Genomic DNA, 20,766 nt, shown 5'->3' on the forward strand with positions numbered 1-20,766 from the left:
CGAGCAGAAGTTCATTTACTGAAAGTATAACCTATGTTGGAGCATAACTAGACAATAATTGCTTGAATGATAAATCATCTGACCCATATAGATATGTAAATTTCCTTGTCTTGCCAGAAGATTATCCTCAGAGCAAGGAGGGATTCTGAATCTATAAGTAAGGTCCTAAGACCCTATTTGGAATCTTTCAGAAATATGGGCTGGTTAAGAGCAAGAAGAAGTTCATTATTTTCTCTTCTTTGGCATTTGAAACTGGGTTAGGATCTAAAAACTTAAATTGTTTTAGTAAGCTTTTGTATCAATGCAACAAAAATACTAACAATAACTTAGAAGAAATGTTTATTTGGGATTCATGGCTCAGTCCATAGATGGTCAACTCCATTGCTCTGGGCCCAAGATGAGGCAGCGCATCCTAGTAAAATGGGCTGGTGGAGGAAAGCTACTCACTTCATGACACAGTCCGGAAGCAGAGAGAGGTGGGGGGAACCTGCCACAGGAGAATGACTCTTTTAGGGCACACCCCAGTGACCCACCTCCTTCAGTTATACCCCACTTGCCTACAGTTACCACTCATTCAATTCATTCAGACTAGGATCGACTAATTAGGTTATAGCTCTCATAACATATGATCATTTTACCTCTGAATGTTCCTGCATTAACAGCAGCTTTGGAGGGGTACATTCACATAATACTAGTGTGGTTGATCCCTTGTAAACTAAATTTTGACCAACTACTTGGTTTGAATCCAGATTCTCATTTTCTTGGCTTTGTACCCTAGGGCAAGTTATTTAACATTTCTTTAAACTCTTTTCCCTTAATTTGCAAGGTGGAGTTGATAATGTACCTAGATTGTTAGGAAGATTAAAGTTGGATTAATGTATGAAAAGCATATAATTAAAATATTACCTGATATTGAGTTAACATTTATCAATTGTTTAGCATTATCAATACCCAATGGGACTATGAACTCTTGTGACTTGTTTGACTATGCCAAGGAAAAACACATATATGTATACGTGTGTATATACATTTATACACACACACACACACACGCATTGTGTGTTTTATTTGTTGTGTGTACAGGTTTTTGATGAGAAGTACTTTCTGGTGGAAATGGACGACTTGCGACCTGGGGACCATGCACGGCGATCATTTGTGTGCCATGTCAACAGTCCTGGCATCTTCCCTGTGCAGTGGAGTCTAAAGAATGGTCTACACATCAGCCCACCTCCAGGTGCACATTTGTACTCTTCTGTGTTGTTTCTTGAGATGAGATATGTTAGGTGGAATTGCTAGAATCTTTTTTCCTTCTCCTGGTGTTCTTAATATTTGGGGGGCCTCAGACAAGTGTAAATGAAGGTCTAGATTCCATATATTTACATTTTAAAAGTTATAAAGCTAAGAATCTCTTAAGTGTGTTCTTTTCTTGTATTTGATGCATATATCTGCATAACCAGAAGGTCTGGTTCAAGTTCAGATTTTGTGCTGACTCCTTAGTCCATTCCATCTTGTGTCCTGTTAGGAGTTCACAGAAGGGTGGGTTTGGATGCATGCTGAACTTTGAGAGTGGCTTGTGAGAAGAGGCTTTAACAGCTAGAACTATAATGGAGGTTATTAATTTTTAGGTATCTAGGCCTTGTGGGAAGTTATGGTCAAGAGTAGGACTCAGAGGCTTTAGGTAGGAAAATAAAAGTTTATTTTCCTAGTGTTTTCAACTTTCAAAATATAATCTCTGACCTTTTAATCAAGGCATTTAATTTTGATTTAGTTGAGCTTGACCGAAGTTTTTGATATTTTTAAACCTGGAGTATCTGGAAAATGTCAGATGAGTATCTGATCTTTTATATCAGTGAATCTGATTATTTGAGCAGTGGTCTATGTGTACTTCATTAGTAAGCTTTTGGTAAGCATGGCTTCACTTTCTAAATGTTGATTGCTGAAACACTGAGCTATAGAAGTACTCTTTTGTGTTAACAAGCTGTAAACTCAAACCTTTTGCTTTCCATTCAGCTAGTAAACATTTATGGAATATTTGCTATGAACCAAATATTGAGCTTATCACTGGGGAGACAAAAATGAGCACAACTCAGTCTCTTCAAGAAGAAATACTCAGATTCTCCTCCATCAGTGGAGCAAACTGTAGGAGTGTCTGGTAGGAGGGTGTTGTATGGAACACCTACAGAAGGATGTTCTTGCTTTGTAGGAATGCTTGGGCTTGCACCTACATGTGAAAAGGAAAAAAAAATTATTAAAGATATTGGAGCTTTCAGCACTGTTATAGACAAGCCAACTATCTTGTAAATAAAGTAGATTAAACAAATGAAAATGGCAGAAAATGTACTGTTGAGAAACATTGTAGGGACACAGGGAGAGTGTGGTACCTTTCTCAGTTATATGGAAAAGGGCTGAAGGAGGGCATAGTCTTGAGTAGCCTCCTCTGTGCCTTTGTGGTATTAAGCTCTGTGACGGCAGAGAGAAGTTTAGTGAAGCAGTCAGGCCTTATCAGCTTTTTGTACACAGATGGTGCTGATTCAAGTCATTCGATTGGAGATACTCTCAAGAATATTGGTAGAATAAAGTAGGGAATTAAGCTCAACTTTTTTCTGAAATGAATTAATGATTCAGATTATAAGAGCATTGATATTTTAAGGTGTTCTTTTCTTATTGTCATGTAGCAATTATATGTATATGGGATACAGTGTAGCATTTTAATATATACAAATAGTGTACAATGATCAGATGAGGATAATTGGCATGTCTATCTCATTTCAGAGTGTGTGTGTGTGTGTGTGTGTGTGTGTGTGTGTGTGTGTTGGGAACATTAAAAATCTACTAGCTGTTTGGAATATTCAATTCTCATTAATCCTAGTTACCCCTCCAGAAGTTATTTCTCTTATCAGCTGTATCCCATGTCCATTAACCATCTTCTCTCCATCTCTGAGAGCTTTGAGATTCTGAAATTCTGTTGTACCTGAATCTGAAAACAGTGCTAAGAACGTTGTATTATTATTAGCTAAGACATTTTTAAAGAAATAGCCTTATCAAAAAAAAAACTTCACTTATTAAATAGTACTGTTTGTTATCTCTTTTCCTTCAGAGCTTACATCCTAATAAAATTGATAATAATACTAGATTCATATGTGTAAATCAAGTCTGGTCATAATTGTGTTAGATTCTTTGGTAAATTGCTGTCAACTAATATATAAAATACAGCTTAATTTCAAATATCATTAAAAGTGATTGCTTTTAAGATATAGAGAAATATCCTAAAGATACAGCAAATAAAATGATTTTAGTAAAAAATATTGTTAAAAATAAATGCCCAGGACCCAGGTTGTGGCTTAGTGGTAGAGCACTTGCCTAGCATGTGTAAGGCACTGGGTTTGATCCCCAGCACCACATTTAAAAAAAAAAAAAAAAAGGTTAAAAAATAAATAAATGCCCAATTTGAAATTTAAAATTCCAAAGAATTCCACTGTATAGTTTGGACAGAGTTGTTTTATTTTATAAAATTAACTATGTAGGCCCTAAGTTTGATATCTAGCATTGAAAAATTAATTGTGGTTTGGATTAATGAAGTGTTTTTTATGCTCTCTAAGATGATCAAAAATCCTTAGATTAGCAACCTTGGAAGTTTATGGATGGACACATGGCTGAGGGGTAAAGCTAGGCAAGCACACGTGATGTGAATCATTGCTCTTTGTCTCCATGTAGGCTACCCAAGCCAAGACTTCGACTGGGCCGACTACCTCAAACAGTGTGGTGCTGAAGCTGCTCCCCAGAGGTGCTTTCCTCCGGTGAGACCACTTGATCACTGCTTCAAGGCTGCAGGGGCTGCTGTGTTTCCCTTGCTTTTTATGACTGTTACTCTCAAACTATTATCTCATTCAATCCCCTAGCCACCTTGTTGATTATAGTCAAAGACAAATATGTTTACCGGAGAAGTTAATAAATGTACTAATTACATTAGTTTTATAAGTTTGTCAGCTTTATGTTTTCTTAGTAGCTGAAATGTGAATTTGACATTTTATAATTTGATGGTTCAATAATATGAAAAAAAGGTTGAAATATGGCATGTAGAAAAATTGTTAAGCTTATTTAAAAATACTTCTTTTCAAATAATACACATGTTTAAAAAACCAAAGAGCAGTAGAAAGCTTAGAACATAGAATAATAGTCCCTTTCCTATCCCTTTCCACATCCTCCCTTCTCAGAAGTGATTGCTTTCTGTTCTTCACAATATAATTCTGGTATTAAGGCTTTTTCATTTTCAAAACATTATGTGCCATCTTTTAGGCATTGATTTTTAGACCCATTTATTGACTCTATATTATAGTAAATGAGCATTTAGCCATTTTATATTACCTTTAGGTATATCCTGAGGAGTGGAATAACTGGGCCAAATGGGAGTTCCATTCTGAGTTTTCTGAGGAATCTCCATATTGCTTTTCAGAGTGGTTGCACCAATTTGTAGTCCCATCAGCAATGTATGAGTGTACCTTTTTCTCCACATCCTTGCCAGCATTTATTGTTACTTGTATTCTTGATGATTGGCATTCTGGAGTAAGATGGAATCTCAGTGTAGTTTTAATCTGCATTTCTCTAGTATACCATTCTTGTTTTAAGGATGCAGTAGTTTTTCTTCTCTCAGAGGATGTTAATCCCCCACCACTTGATGGCAAGTTGACGCTAATCTCTGCTTTTTCCAAGTTGCTTGTTTTGTCTGTTTTGATTTCTAACTTTCATGTTCTTATATATCTGGTAATTCTTAAATGCTTATAGTTAAGAATGGAAGAGTAAAAGAAAAAGCTGATTGTGTTGGTGGAAATTGTCAACCTTGAAGTTTCCTTCAGGATGTGATCTGGCTGACCATTTGTTGGGGAAACTCAGATCCTTACCTTTGTGTCTTCTTGGGCTTCTCATATTATTCATAAGAAGTCTTTTTCAATCCCCTGCCTGATTAGTATAGGCTAGACTGGGCCAGTTAACCTCCAGTTACCCAGTACCTGGTTCTATCAGTTCTTAGTTTTCTTTGTTGCCAATTTAGATTCACCTTTCACTGATATGCTATAACACAATTCAGTGGTACACCCTGTGTATTCATTACCCATTCATTACCCACTATATACTTGCCCTTAATAATTTCTTGTATCCTCCTGCCCACTGGTCTATGTTTTCTGTATACAGAGGCTAAATCCAACTTTTATATGGAGGGAAAGAGACAGTTGTCCTGGGGGTTGGATAGGGTAGAGTAGAAGAGCTCCAGGTGTTATCAGCAAATCCTTCTTGTTTTGACTGTTTCTTTTCCACCTGCAGTTGCCTAGTACTTGTTTTATTCTAGTTCTTTTTTTTTTAATGGACAATTTAAATTTATCTTTCATATATGCTTAGATAATAGATCCTATTCTAAATTTTAGTTTATAAAATGTTTCAACAATCAAAAAGATAATATGCCATGATTAGAGGGGTTTCATTTCAGAGATGCAAGGTTGGTTCAACATATGCAAATCAATAAATGTAAATCACCACTTAAATAAAATTAAGGACAAGAATCACATAATCTCTCAATAGATAAAGAAAAGGCCTTTGATAAAATTCTGTACCCATTAATGTTAATAATGCTAGAGAAGCTAAGGATTGAAGGAACTTGCCTCAACATCATAAAGGCTGTTTATGATAAACCAAAGACAGCATCATACCAAATTGAGAAAAACTAAAAGCATTTATTCTAAAATCAGGAATAAGACAAAGCTGTCTAATTCTTACCACTTCTATTCAGTATAGTCCTCGAAACATTAGGCAGATCGATCAGTCAAGAAAAGGAAATCAAAGGGATACAAATAAGTCAAATTATCTGCTGATGACATGATCGTATATCTAGAAGACCCAAAAGACTCTACCAGAAGACTTCTAGAGCTTATAAATGAGTTCAGCAAAGTAGAAGGATCCAAGATCAACACCCATAAGCCAATAGCTTTCTCCCTGTGCTCCCATCACCTGAGGAAGAAATCAATAAAACCCTCCCATTCACAATAATCTAAAAAAAAAGAAACTTGGAAATTAATCTAATCAAGGAGATTAAAGAGCTCCACAATGAAAATTATAGAACACTGAAGAAAGACCTTAGAAGATGGAAAGATATATTCCTTGGATAGGCAGAATTAATATTGTCAAAAAGCCATACTACCAAAAGCAATATACAGATTCAATGAAATCCCCATCAAAATACCAATGACAGAAAGACAGTGGAAAAAATCAGTTTTTCCCATGTACATATATGAAAAGAATGGGACTCTAACTAGAATAAGATATATTCCATACTTGTATAATTATATCAGAATGGATTCTTCTGTCGTATATAACTAAAAAGAACAAAAAATAAATAAATAAAAGCCAAATAATGATGGCTTTAAAAATACTAATGACATTCTTCACAGAATTAGAAAAAACAATTTTTAAATTTGGTTGGAAGAATAAGATACCCAGAATAGCCAAAGCAATACCACACAAGAAAAGTGAAGCAGGAGCCATCACAGTATCTGATCTGAAATTATATTATTCTAGAAAATATACATAGATAAATTTGTATGTAGATAAATTTACATATTTAAAGCCATTTGATATTTGACACAGGTGCCAAAAATATATTTTAGATTTAAAAAAAAACAACTCTTTTTAATATTGTGCTGGGAAAACTGGATAGCTACATGTAGAAAAATGAAAGTAAACACCTTCCACCCTGCAAAAGACTCAAATTGAAATGGATTGAAGACTTCAAAATTAGACCAGAATCTTTGCAACTGCTAGAAGAAAATAGAGTAAACCCTCCATCATTTAAGTGCTGGTACTGACTTTCTTAACAAGACCTCCAAAGCATAAGAAATAAAGCCAAGAATCAATAAGTGAGATGCTTTCAAACTAAAAAGCTTCTGCACAGCAATGGAAACAATTAAGAGCATGAAGAGGGAGCCTACAGAATGGGAGAAAATCTTGACCCAACTATGCCTCCAATAAGGTATTAATATCCAGAATATATAAAGAATTCAAAAAGCTTAATACCAAAAAACAACCCAGTCAAATGGGCAAAAGAAGTAAACAGAAACTTCTCAAAAGAAGGAACAAAGATGGCCAACAACTACATGAAAAAATATTTAGTATCTCTAGCAATCAGGAAAATGCAAATCTAAATTACACTAAGATTTCATCTTACCCCATCAGAATGGCAATGATCAGGAAACAATAATAAATATTAGCAAGGTTTGTGGAGAAAATGGTACACTTGTATGTTGATGGGACTACAGGCTACTACAACCACTCTGGAGAGAAGTATGGAGATTCCTCAAAAAACTAGGGATGGTACCACAATATGACCAGCTGTCCCACTCCTTGGTATTTTCCCAAAGATCTCAAGTTGGCATACTGTAGTGTTACAGCCACCTTAATGTTTATAGCAGCACAATTCACAATAGCTAAATTGTGGAATCAGTCCAGATGCCCATCAATAGATGAATGGATTGAGGCGAGATTATTGTATATATACAATGTAGTTCTACTCAGCCATAAAAAGAATGAAATTGTGGCATTTGCTGGCAAATGGATGGAAATGGAGAATATCAAGTCAAGTGAAATGAGCTAAACTTAAAAACTCAAAAGGTCAACTGTTTTCTCTCATATGTGGATGTTAAATAAAATAAAGGAAAGGGGAAGGGTAGGGTAGGATATAATAAAGGGAAGAGTGGGAATATAGAAAAAGGAGAGGCAAAGTGGAAGAACAGGTAAGAGGAGGCCTACAGAATGAATTCTTTAAAAATCATGTTATGTGTATATATAAACATACTGCAGGAAATTTCACCTTATGCATAAGTAAAAAGAACCAATCAGATATAAATAAATCGACAATTGTAAGGAAATCTAGTCTAGTAAAGGAAGGAGAATAGGGGAAGGAAGGAGGAAAAAGGGGAGGCTCATGAACTGAAACTGAATTCCATGATGTATGAGATTGTCAAGATGGATCCAACTGCTATATACACTATAAAGCTTTAATAATAAAAAGAAAAACTTAAAATGCATAACCAACATAAAAGAAAGCACTGCATTCACCAATTTATTTTTGTCACTTTTAATAAAAAGTAAGTTGATTGCTAAGTCCTAAATTTAAGGTTTACTCTGGGAAACTGCAATAATAGCATGATATCTCAAATCCCAATTCATGAGTCATGCCCAGGATCCCTTTGCAACTAGCAGGATAAAAAAGTCTACTGTGGCTAAGTGGCTTAGGTAAAATGATGTATATACCACAAAATAAACTTAATGGGTCCTTCTAGAAATCACTTTTTGCAACAGATGTTAAATTATAAGTGTAGTTTGAACATTACACTGAAAATACTGCCTTATCCTATCCAGAAAAGGTTTGTAGCTGATTATCGAAGCGATTTCTGCTTTATAAATATATATTTTACCTTTAGTTTCTGAAATGAAAAAATGTGTGCATATATTTTTTCTGAATTTTTAAAAAATTTTATATCAAAAATACATGTGCTTCAAAAAGAATTTTTTAGAATTTATCAAGACACTAAATATTTTTTTAGAATTTATCAAAACACTAAATATCATTTAATTATAAAATTGAGACTTCTAATAATGAAAAAATTTAATCTTATATCCATTTTGATAGGTTTGTATCTTAAAAAAAAAAAACTTTTAGTGACTTATCAGAAAGGAGAATAATCAAATGCAGATGTTTAGTTATCCATTTTGACCCAGAAGCTGCAAATTTTTAAAACCTGTTTTAAATGACTCTTCCCCCTTATTTGTAAGTTTTTTTTTAAATTAAATTGACTTACTTTTTTGGTATACATACAAATATGAACCAAGAAGTTTTTAGTATAGTAGAGCCCTCTGAGGGAGGGGAAGTGAATGAACAGTTGAGAATCACTTGGTTTGAGACACCAGGTCTTATTTCATTGATCTTTCTAATAATCCAGTGAGAGAGAAGCGTTTTCAAAGTCATCTGACAAATGAGGAAATGGAGTCAAAAAGAGGCTGTATCATTTGAACAGGGTCATTATCTATGCTGCAATATGCACAAGTCTCTGACCTAAAGACCTCACTGCCTATAACACCCAAGAAAGGAAGATATTTTCCCTTTGAATCTTTAAAAAACAATAAAAAAGAAAAAGAAATTAATATTGAGCTTTAATCTAGTAAGTGAATTTGATTCATTCCTTTTATAGTTAATTTCTGAGCATGAGTTTAAGGAGAACATGAAGCTTGAGGCAGTAAACCCTCTTCTTCCTGAAGAAGTATGCATTGCCACCATTACTGCTGTGAGAGGCTCCTACCTGTGGCTCCAGCTGGAGGGTAAGTGCCAGCACTCCTTTGCTCTTCCTATTTATTTTGGTAGTGTGGCTTGTTTCACTTATTGGACTAGTTAAATAGTGACCTTATTTAGAGACTTCTATTTGAATTGCACCACTCTGAGCTAAAAGTTTATTTTCCTGTCCTTAGTTTTCAATTTTTAGGCAATGAATGTGCATAAAACCTTTGTTATGAAGTCCCTGTTTTCTTGAAGGTTAAGTCAAATAGTATATATTTTGATGTGAATAAAATAAATGAGCATGAACAGCAAACAGAGTTTATTGAAGAGAGAATATTTTGGTTGCCCCAAACAGTATCAAAAGGCATATGAAATAGAAATTATGTATTTTATTCAGTGTAGTATTCAGTGATGGGGGAGGTTTGTGGTTATAAGGCTGTGTGAGTGCTCAGTGCTGTAGTTACTGTGTGTGGCTTGGGTTTCATTTTCTTTATCCTATTGCCAAATAGTCATATTTTGAGAAGGTACCTACTATTTGTGATTTATGGAATTGGCATCTAATGCAGGCATTAAGGACAGTATTAAATGTAGACTTTCATGCAACTTGCTGAGCAACTTGCCAAATAATTTCCTGATTGGAATTTACTGTTTTACTTTCTGGCTTATTCCCAGAGTACCTGAACTAATGTTCTCATGAGTAGAATTGTCACTTTCCCTTTTGGTTTCTAATTATTTCAAGGAATTGGGTGGAGGGGGGGGGATTGTTAGCTATGTGAATGATACCAGTGGTAGTTCTAGTTGCTTATTTGTTGTTTCTTCACTAAGGCCACCTTGTATATTCATTATCCATTTTGGTCCATAAAACTTATACATATAGGGCACAGTTCACTTTTTTCCATAATTTTATCATACATGAAAAAGGTAAACTATGAAAAATATCCTTGCTCGAGAGACTTGTGTTTGTTTCTGTAACAGTAGAATGGTGTTTAGAGAGTAGTTTATGAAGTAGGCTATTTAATGATCTAAACAAAATTACTTTGTTTAATCTAAACAGGTTCTAAGAAGCCTATACCTGAATGTATTGTGAGTGTGGAATCCATGGATATATTTCCTTTGGGCTGGTGTGAGACCAATGGCCACCCCCTCAGCACTCCTCGCCGGGCACGAGGTATCTTTTCTGAGCAAGAGGGTTGATTGTTAAGTGATCTGTTGTATGACTTTTACCTATTAGGATGAATAGAGACATTTTAGAGAAAAACTGGTTATCTATTTCTACTAGGAAATTTTTTATTGCAACAAACATTATCTTATAGTATCTGTGGGTTGGGCATCTGGGTGTAACTTAGGTGGGTTCTCTTGGATGTATATTTCTCCAAAGCTTCATTGAAGGTTTCAGGAAGGGCCAGAGATATCTTAAGTCTTAATGTGGGAAGAATCTGCTCCCAAGTTTACTCAGATGATTATTGGCAAATGTTGTTGTCCATTCTGGCTGCTATAAAAAAATATCATAGACTGAGAAATTTATAAATAACACATCATCAGAGGCTGGGAAATTCAAGAACAGTGTATCAATGGATTCAGTATCTGGTGAGGGCCTGTTTCCTGGATAGATAACACCTTCTTGCTGTGTCCTCACATGCTAAAGAAGACTACTAATTCCCTGTGGCCTCTTTTTTTGTGGGGAGAGGATACCAGGAATTGGACTCAGGGGCACTCAACCACTGAGTCACATCCCAAACTCTATTTTATATTTTATTTAAGGACAGGGTCTCACTGAGTTGCTTAGCGTCTCACTTTTTCTGAGGCTGGCTTTGAACCCCCGATCCTTCTGCCTCAGCCTCCCGAGCTGCTGGGATTACAGGCATGGGCCACTGTGCCCGGCATGATCTAATTACTTTTTTTGGTGGTGCTGGATATTGAACCCAGGGCCTTGTGCATGTGAGGCAAGCACTCTGCTGACCAGCCCCTGATCTAATTACTTTTAAAGACCGCCCCCCTTCCTAATGCCAACATGTTGGTGATTATGTGTCAGTATGAATTTGCAGGATATTCAGACCATAATAACAAAAAGTAATTTCCGTGGGCTATTGGATTGAGAGCCTCAGCTCTTTGCTGGCTATTGACTGGAGGCTTCCCTTAGTTCTTTGGCACATGGATCTTTCCATAGGGCAGTTAATGGCAAGGTAACTCGATTCCATCAGAGTGAGGTAGTGAGAAAAAGCAAGAGAAGAAGAATAATAAGAAGAATAAGATGAAAGCTAGAGTCTTTTTGCAACTTAATCTTGATTTTTTTTTTGGCGGGCAGGAGGATAACTGGGGATTGAACCCAGGGATGCTTTACCATGGAGCTACATCCCCAGTTCTCTTTTTATGTATTTATTTTTTTAGTTGTATTTGGACACAATACCTTTATTTTTATTTATTTTTATGTGGTGCTGAGGATCGAACCTGGGGCTTCTCATGTGCTAGGCGAGTACTGTACTGCTGAGCCACAACACCAGCCCGCCCCCCCTTTTAAATTTTTTTTAGTTGTAGATGAACACAATACCTTTATTTATTTTTATGTGGTGCTAGGGATTGAACCCAGTGCTTCACACGCACAAGTCTTGCACTCTACCACTGAGCCACAATCCCAGCCACCTCCCAATTCTTTTTATTTTTTATTTTGAGACAAGTTCTTGCTGAGTTGCTGAGGCTGGCCTTGAACTTGCAATCCTTCTACTTCAGCCCCCTCAGTTAACTGAGATTACAGTGTAACCTAATCTTAGATGTAATATTCTATCTCCCTTCTCTCCTTGTTAAAAAATCTTTATTTTTTAGTTGTAGTTAGACACAATACCTTTATTTCACTTATTTATTTTTATGTGGTGCTTAGGATTGAACCCAGGGTCTTGCATGTGTAAGGCAAGCACACTACCGCTGAGCCACAACCTCAGCCCCCTATCCTCCCCTCTTTTAAAAACAGTTTTGAGATATAATTAGTATACCATGAAATTTGCTCTTTTGAAGTTTATAATTCCTTGGTTTTAGTATATTCACAGAGTTGTGCTATTACCTTCATAGTTGATTTGAGAACATATTTTTCATCTCCAAAAGAAATCCCATTCCAACCCCTTCCCAGAGAACCACTAATCTACTTTCTGTCTCCATTGATTTACTTATGTTGAACATTTACTATTAATAGAATCATATAATATGTGCTCTTTTGTGACTATCTCCTTAGCATGTATTCAGAATTCACCCATGTGAATTAGTGTCTGTTAGTACTTTATTCCTTTATATAACTGAATAATATTCCATTGTATGGATATGCCACATTTTGTTTATCCATTCCTCAGTTGATGAACATTTGGGTTGTTTCCATTTTTTACTATTATGAACAATGCTGCTATGAACTTCAGTGTACAAGTTTTATGTAAAGATTTGTGTCTTCATTTCTCTTGGGTACATTCTGATGAGTGGAAATGGTGAGTCATATGGTAACTCTATGTTTTCACGATTTGAGGAAATGCCAAACGGTTTTCCAAAGCAGCTGCTGCATTTTATATCTCTACCAGCAACACATGAGGTCCAGTTGCTGCACATCTTCCCAGTGCTTCTTTTCTTTTTTTATTTTGGTGCTAGGAGTTGAACCCAGGGGTGCTTAACCACTGAGCCACATCCCCAGCCTTTTTATATTTTATTTAGAGTCAGGGTCTTGCTGAGTTGCTTAGGGCCTCACTAAATTGCTGAGACTGATTTTGAACTCATGACCCTTTTGCTTCAGCCTTCTGAGCTGCTGGGATTTCAGGCGTGCTCCACCATGCCCAACTCCTTTGTGCATTTTTTGATAGCCATCTTAGTGGGTGTGAAATTATGGTTTTGATTTGCATTTCTCTAATGATTAGTGATGTTGAGCTCTTCTTATATGCTTATTGGACATTAGTATATTGTCTCTGGAAAAATATCTACTCAAGTCCTTCACCTATTTTTAAATTGGGTTATTTATCCTTCATTGAGTTGTCAGAGCTCTTTGCATGTTAGAGATATTAATCCTTTATTAGATACATGACTTGGAAATATTTTCCATGGGTTTCTTTTTCACTTTCTTGACGTGCATAAGATTTTATTCTCTTTTATGCACAAAATTTAGTCAAATTTTAGTGTTTTGTACTTTTATTGCCTCTAATTTTGGTGTCATATTTAAGAAATAATTGACAAATACCAAGTCATGAAGTTTTTTTCATTTTTTTATTGAGTTTTATAGCTTTATCTCTTACATTTAAATCATTGATCAATTTTAAGTTCAGTTTTATATACAATGTAAGATAAGAGAATTCACTTTTCCCGGCACCATATTTTAAAAACTATGCCTTCCCCCATTGAATGGTCTGATTTGTACTTTTGTCAAACCAGTTTCTCATGAATATCTAGTTTTGCTTGGAAAATATTCCTAGGAATTGATTAACCCAGGGACCCTTGAAAATATCAATTTTTGCTCCTGTATAAAGACTCCTACCCAAAATAATGTGCCTTATTTAGATATTTAGATACATAAGAACTTATATAAAGTAGCAGGTAGCTACCATTTTAAATATGTTAATATAAACAACACATATATAACTTTCTTTTGTCTTATTTTTCTTGACTCTCTACCCCCTTTCTTATAGTACATAAACAGAGGAAAATTGCAGTGGTTCAACCAGAAAAACAGTAAGTAATGTAATAGAATGTCTGAATAGTTAAGTTTGAAATTTAGAATACAGAAATAACTAAAAGTATGTCATCTCATATTTGTTTCTTGGATGGAAACATAGTCTTTTAATTGGATAGTTTCTATAAAAATTAAATAGTTTTTATACTTCTGCTTATAGTATATATATATTTTGTATTTGAATAAAAGAAAAGAAATAACAGTCCCCATTCTAGTATTTGTGAAGGAAAAGTAAAAATTGTAGTCAGGAAATTATTTGTTATAGTGTCTTTTTTTGTTGTTGTTGTTATTGGGGATTGAACCCAGGGATGCTTAACCATTGAGCCACATCCCCAGCCCCTTTTTTATATTTATATTTTATTTTGAGACAGAGTCTCACTGAGTAGCTTAGGGCCTCACTATTGCTGAGGCTGGCTTTGAATTCACCATCCTCCTGCCTCAGCCTCCCAAGCCACTGGGATTATAGGCGTGTGCCACCTGTGGCTGGCTGTCACAGTGACTTGAAGTAGAAGACAACAACTCTTAAAAAAAAAAAAAAAAATGACATACTTGGAAGAGTGGCTTTGTGCCTACCAGGAAACTCTTTGTAGCATCTTTACATACAGCTTTTGAGAAGCAATTATTTGGTGGTGGCTTCAAATCTTAAAAGTGCAAAGTTTTCTGTGTTTATATTTATGTTTTTAAACAACAGATTTTGCATTCTCTATTAGTCTGCTTAAGTTTCTCAAACACAGTGCCACAGACTGAATGACTTAAACCTCAGAAATTTGTTTTCTCCTGTTTTTGGAAGTTGGAAAGTCCAGGATCAGTGTGCCAGCCAATTTGGTTCCTCTTCCTGGCTTGCTGATATCTACCATCTGGTGGTGTCCTCATTTGGTGAAGAAATTCATTCATTTATATTCCCTTACTCTCTCTCCCACCTCTTCTTATAAGGCCACCAATACTATCAGATTATGGCTCTACTCTTAAGACCTCATTTAATTTTAATTAATCCCAAAAGCCTGACCTCCAAATATAGTAAGGATTAAGACTTTGACATAGGAATTTGGCAGGAGGGATACAATGTCTTCTATAGAAAATTCTATTAGCTATCTAATTTATAATTTATTTATAACTGCCTTTGTGTCTGTATGGTTAATAAAACTGGCACAATTCCAGTTTTAGGATGTCTTGGGATGCTGAGGCCAGCCTTAGCATCTTAGCAAAATAAAAAATAGAAAGGGATGGGGATATAGTCAATGTTAAAGTGGTTCAACCTCCAGTCTCGCCCCCCCCCCCAAAAAAAAACAACTGACAATAGAAGTGGGAAGAATTTCAGATACAGAAGTAAGATAACAGTGACAGTACTGGCTTTGGATTTTTCCTCAGCTTAGTTGTTAAGACCAGTCCACAGCTTTAGCCAGGAATCATTCTAAAAAGGTAAATTAGCCTGTTTTAGGGATTGCTACATACAGAATGAGTTTCTGTGTTTTTTCTCTAATAAAATAATTTTTAAAAAATTTTGAAATTGACTTAAGAAATATTTCTGTTCTGTGACTGCTAAAAAATTAATAGTTTACTTGTGGTTTAGGAATCCCACAAGAAATTTCATAATTTCTTGAAAACATGAATGAAAGTAAAATTCATCTGAATAAGCAGTTTTACAACACAGACTGTTGACTCATTAAATCTTGCACACAATTTGAAAAGCAATTGCTGTTGTTAAATAAAATTGTGATGAAAGAAGGACTTTATGCTGACTGCCACATTTGCTGTCTTAAATTTGAAGGAAACTAACCCTCATGCTTAGCTGATCTTAAGGTTGATTTCACTATTTACTGTGTTTTCCTAACCTAGAGTACCATCCTCCAGGACTATCCACGAGGGTCTGAAGAGTCAGGAGTCAAACTCCACAGACTCAGGTATGATAAGCATTTATTGAAGAGGACCTTTAATTTCTTTTCATGGACTGTATCTTACATTTGATTTATAGAATGTGGCTTCATAAAGGAGCCTCCTAATTGAGACCCTGGAGTTATAACTGTCTAAGATGTATTTAGTTTTATAATCACCTGTAGGCAGATATTTCTACCCATTTCTAATTATAGGTGTTCTTCACTGATTACCAGTTGGGTGCCAAAGACTCTGGGGGTTGATGTTACCATTCCCAACTTGGGATAAAGAACCTCAGGCTATCCAGGCATTGCTCTTTCTTAAGCTTTGCTTGAGAGGTGGTTAACTCTTTATATGTAAATTTTACAGTTAAAGAATAAAGCACTGGCTTATTTGATTGTATCAGAGGCAATGCCTGATAAGGGATATAAGGATCCTTGCTAGAAGTTTATATTTTGTCCAGGGTCTTTCTGGAACTATTCTTGACTACTCCTGTCCTGGCTGTGTAATGCTTAGCATCATGATTATGTATATTCTAGCACAGATTGGGTATTCAGGTGCTCTAGAAAGGAAACCAGAGCTTAAGAGAGTTCACATTGCATATGAGTGGAAGGCTGAGAAGTGGAACTTAACTGTTTCTCAAGTTCAAAACCTGTACATTTGTCTCTTCTACCCATTAACTTTTTATTACATCATTTATACACAGAAGATTGGGACTATGTTGACTACTTATTTTTTTGCATTGCTGGCCATTTTGATGCCTACTGCAATTACAGAACTAAGACATTAATATCTTATATGTGACCACAGCCAAGTCATCTTGGTTTAGGTTTTGTCATAGTTCAAGTTCCCTGGGAAACAGTATGAGACTCTGATATTTGCATGTAGGAGTCTGACTGGGAGTGCTTTGGTAACAACTTCTGGAAGGAGTGAAGGAAGCAAGTTTGCATACAGAGAGAAGTTGAAGCGCAAGGTAGTTCCAATAGAAGTTTCTTATCCTCCCACAAGGAGCCTTAGAACTGATCTAAAGCACATAGTTGTCCATAATTCAGGCTTTGTGGCCACTCATTACTTGTTATTAGAAGTAGACTTCAGCTCTCTCTACCTCAAAAGGAATGGGACCTTTAATGAGATGGCTCTTTCCTACTGAGGGCAGTCCCCAGATCAGGGCAACTATAGAACAGACTTGTAACTGAGAGCTATAAACTGCCAATATTACTTAGTAGCAGAGGCATGACTACCTTAATTCTGCTAAGAGCATCTAGATGGCAGAGTTCAGATAGAAAAGTGGATGCTGACAGGTAACCACCATGCTAAAACCACATTCTTTTTTTTTTTTTTTTTATTGGTTGTTCACAACATTACAAAGCTCTTGACATGTCATACTTCGAACAATAGTTTCAAGTGAGTTATGAACTCCCATTTTTACCCCAAATACAGATTGCAGAATCACATAGGTTACACATTCACATTTTTACATAATGCCATACTAGTGACTGATGTATTCTGCTACCTTTCCTATCCTCTACTATCCCCCTCCCCCCATCTTCTCTTTCTATCCCATCTACTGTAATTCATTTCTCTCCTTATTTTTCTTCCAATTCCCCTCACAACCTCTTTTATGTAGTTTTTTATAACAATGAGGGTCTCTTTCCATTTCCATGCAATTCCCCTTTTCTCTCTCTTTCCCTCCCATCTCGTGCCTGTTTAATGTCAATCTTTTCTTCCTGCTCTTCCTCCCTACTCTATTCTTAGTTGCTCTCATTATATCAAAGAAGACATTTGGTATTTGTTTTTTAGGGATTGGCTAGCTTCACTGAGCATAATCTGCTCTAATGCCATCCATTTCCCTGCAAATTCCATGATTTTGTCATTTTTTAGTGCGGCGTAATACTCCATAGTGTATAAATGCCACATTTTTTTAATCCATTCGTCCATTGAAGGGCATCTGGGTTGGTTCCACAGTCTAGCTATTGTGAATTGTGCTGCTATGAACATCGATGTGGCAGTATCCCTGTAGTACGCTCTTTTAAGGTCTTCAGGGAATAGACCAAGAAGGTCAATAACTGGGTCAAATGGTGGTTCCATTCCTAGCTTTCCCAGGAATCCACATTCTTTTTTTAAAAAAAATTTTTTAGTTGTAGATGAACACAATAAATACCTTTATTTTATTTGTTTATTTTTGTGTGGTGCTGAGTATTGAACCCAGTGCCTCACACATGCTAAGTAAGCAAACACTGTACCACTGAGCTACAACTGCAGCCCCAAGACTGCATTCTTAATTAAAGAGAGAACATTATGAATGTGAGTCCTGTCAATAGTGGACATTGTACACACACCAGCTTTCCTTAATGGTGGATAAAAGAGCAGTATCCATCAAAGGAGCTTCTACTGCATATCAAATGAAGATTTTAATGTCTTTTTAAATTTTCTACAATCAGTAGCTGAAATGTCAGTTGCTGTGAGGAATTATTAAAAAAACATTGCATTTAAGAACATTATTTATTCAGAAAATATTTGAATTTGGTGTCAAAGCCTTGTTGCACCCACTGCACACAAAAGGAACCCAGAGATGTTGGCACAGCACACTTTCAGCCCTCTGAGAAATCCCAGAGATGGGAGAATTCACACGGTATCAGATCTGCCAGATTATTTGTTTGGTGGGTTTTAGAAGACAAACTTTAGTTCTGGATAATATGCAGTGTCAATTCCTAGAAATATTCCTGAATAGATTATCAAATAGTTGGTATTTGAAGAACTAAAACTGTTGATTGTTAGGAATCATCATTGGTTCATGAAGTACATTTTCTACTTCTTTATTGTTATAAGTAAAGGGCTCTAGAATAGTGTTACATTCAATCCAGGAGTTAATGAGCATGTAATTCAGGACAAATCAAACAAATGTTTGATTTCAGTAGAGTGATAACCTCTGTAAGGCTAGTATAAGGTACGTATAAGCTTTCTAAATATAAATTATTTCAAGAGAATTCTCAAACACTATATTAAGCTTCAAAATATGTAACTCATTGGTAGAGTGCTTCCTTAGAATGCATGAGGCCCTGGGTTTTATTCCCACCACTTCAGAGAAAGAGGAAGGGAAGGGAAAAAGGGAAAAGGAAAAGAATTATAGAAAAAGAAAACACATAATCTTCAAACTAACCTAATGGTTTATTTGCTTGGTTCCCACCCCTGTGCCCCTGGTAATTCAGCATTGGAAACATGGGATAGAGAATGACTGTTCTTAATATTTGTTTTACTTCATTTCTCAGTTATGATTAATGGAAAATATTGCTGTCCAAAGATATACTTCAACCACCGTTGCTTCTCAGGGCCATATCTTAACAAAGGAAGAATTGCTGAGCTGCCTCAATGTGTAGGACCTGGAAACTGTGTTCTGGTCCTCAGAGAGGTAAGATTCTAGCTTAGAGAAGAAGAACTTGGAAATATAAGGAGTCTCCTAGGGCTCATTTATACAGGAGCCATATTTCATAGAACTGAGAACTCTTGATTTTATAAAAAGTTACTAATTTTTCTCATAAACAATATTCCCCATCCTTTATCCATGTTGTATGTATTCCAAGACCTTAGTGAATGCCTGAAAACATGGATAATACCAAACCTTTTATATGTTGTGTTTTTTCCCTTATATACATACCTATTGTATTAGTTGGGTTTTGTTTTGTTTTTGTTACTATAATGGAATACCCAAGGCAAGCTACTTATAAGGAAAGAGAGGTTTATTTGGCTCATTTTTTGGAGCCTGAAATTCCAAGATCAGGTGGCTCCAGATCAGCCTCTCGTGATGTTCTTCTTGGCTGATGTTCGTGATATTACGTGGCAGGAATGCTTGTGTGAGGAAGAGATCACAGTACCAAACAGGAAGCCAGAGAGAAACGAGGGTCCCACAATCCTTCCAAAGGCATGTCCCCAAATGGCCTGTGTATCTCCAATAGGCTCTACCTCTAAAAGGTCCCATCACCTCATCACTTTCCACATCTATCATTCTGGAGACCAAGCTTTCAACACATAAATTTTGGTAGAACACATTCAAATCAGTACCTATGATAAAGTTTTAGTTTATAAGACACAATAAGAGATTAACAACAATAATGATAATAGGACAACTATAACAATATACCATAATAAAAGTTATATGAATGTGGAATCTCTCAAGATACCTTACTGTTCTGTATTTACTTTTCTAATTGTAATGATCTGAGCTTATACAGTGCCTACATGATGAGACGAGGGAATGATATAGGCATTGTGATTTGGCATTAGGCTACTTAAAGGGTTACTTGAACATAAGCTCTGTGATACCTCAGTAGTTGATCTAATAACTGGCACAGCTGCTAAGTGACTAACAGATATGTAGTGTATACAGATGGATACTATGGACAAAGGGGTGATTCATATCCTAGGAAGAATAGTGCAATTTAAAAACTTAAAAAAACTTTTATTTCTGGAATTTTCCATTTAATATTTTTGGACTTTGGTTGACCATAGATAAAGTTAAGTACTGGACAGCATATTGAGCACATAATTATTTCTACTCCCCCCAAAACATTCATCTAAGTAATTCTTCACATGGCAGTAATTCTTCTACTTTTGTCAGCATGGAGGGGTGTTCTGTCAGACACCACATGAGAACTGTGTGATGTGAACTAATAAATCTATGACTTAGAGACTATGTGATATTAAACAAGGACCAAGCTATTCATGAAATAGCTATTCATCTGTTGGACTTGCAGTGCCTCTCAGCCATTGTGCTGTACTGTGGATAACAGATTTGAGGATCTATCAAACTTTTCAGCCTTCAGGGTAGCAACTTGCAGGATCTGGAGAAGCCAGAGCTTCTGGGCCAGACTCTTCAAGTCTCCATAAG

At 35.9% G+C, this 20,766-nt stretch overlaps 1 protein-coding gene and 1 long non-coding RNA gene across 8 annotated transcripts in view; one reads left to right on the forward strand and one right to left on the reverse strand.

The window, feature by feature from the left end:
• Positions 1–20,766, forward strand: part of Sfmbt1 (Scm like with four mbt domains 1) — a 170,683-nt gene that overhangs the window by 96,229 nt on the left and 53,688 nt on the right. For all 7 annotated transcript variants that reach the window (XM_005317199.5, XM_078038437.1, XM_078038436.1 and 4 more), the window contains 7 exons: positions 1,084–1,234; positions 3,715–3,797; positions 9,234–9,360; positions 10,371–10,484; positions 13,966–14,008; positions 15,846–15,910; positions 19,151–19,290. In XM_005317199.5, coding sequence (XP_005317256.1) covers positions 1,084–1,234; positions 3,715–3,797; positions 9,234–9,360; positions 10,371–10,484; positions 13,966–14,008; positions 15,846–15,910; positions 19,151–19,290 — 723 coding nt within the window. The remainder of the gene's footprint in view (positions 1–1,083; positions 1,235–3,714; positions 3,798–9,233; positions 9,361–10,370; positions 10,485–13,965; positions 14,009–15,845; positions 15,911–19,150; positions 19,291–20,766) is intronic.
• Positions 2,095–20,766, reverse strand: part of LOC144375071 (uncharacterized) — a 36,639-nt gene continuing 17,967 nt past the window's right edge. Inside the window, exon 2 of the long non-coding RNA XR_013434467.1 lies at positions 2,095–2,221. This is a non-coding gene — a long non-coding RNA (uncharacterized LOC144375071). The remainder of the gene's footprint in view (positions 2,222–20,766) is intronic.

Source organism: Ictidomys tridecemlineatus, chromosome 2 (genome assembly GCF_052094955.1).
Source record: "Ictidomys tridecemlineatus isolate mIctTri1 chromosome 2, mIctTri1.hap1, whole genome shotgun sequence".
Taxonomy (NCBI): domain Eukaryota; kingdom Metazoa; phylum Chordata; class Mammalia; order Rodentia; family Sciuridae; genus Ictidomys; species Ictidomys tridecemlineatus.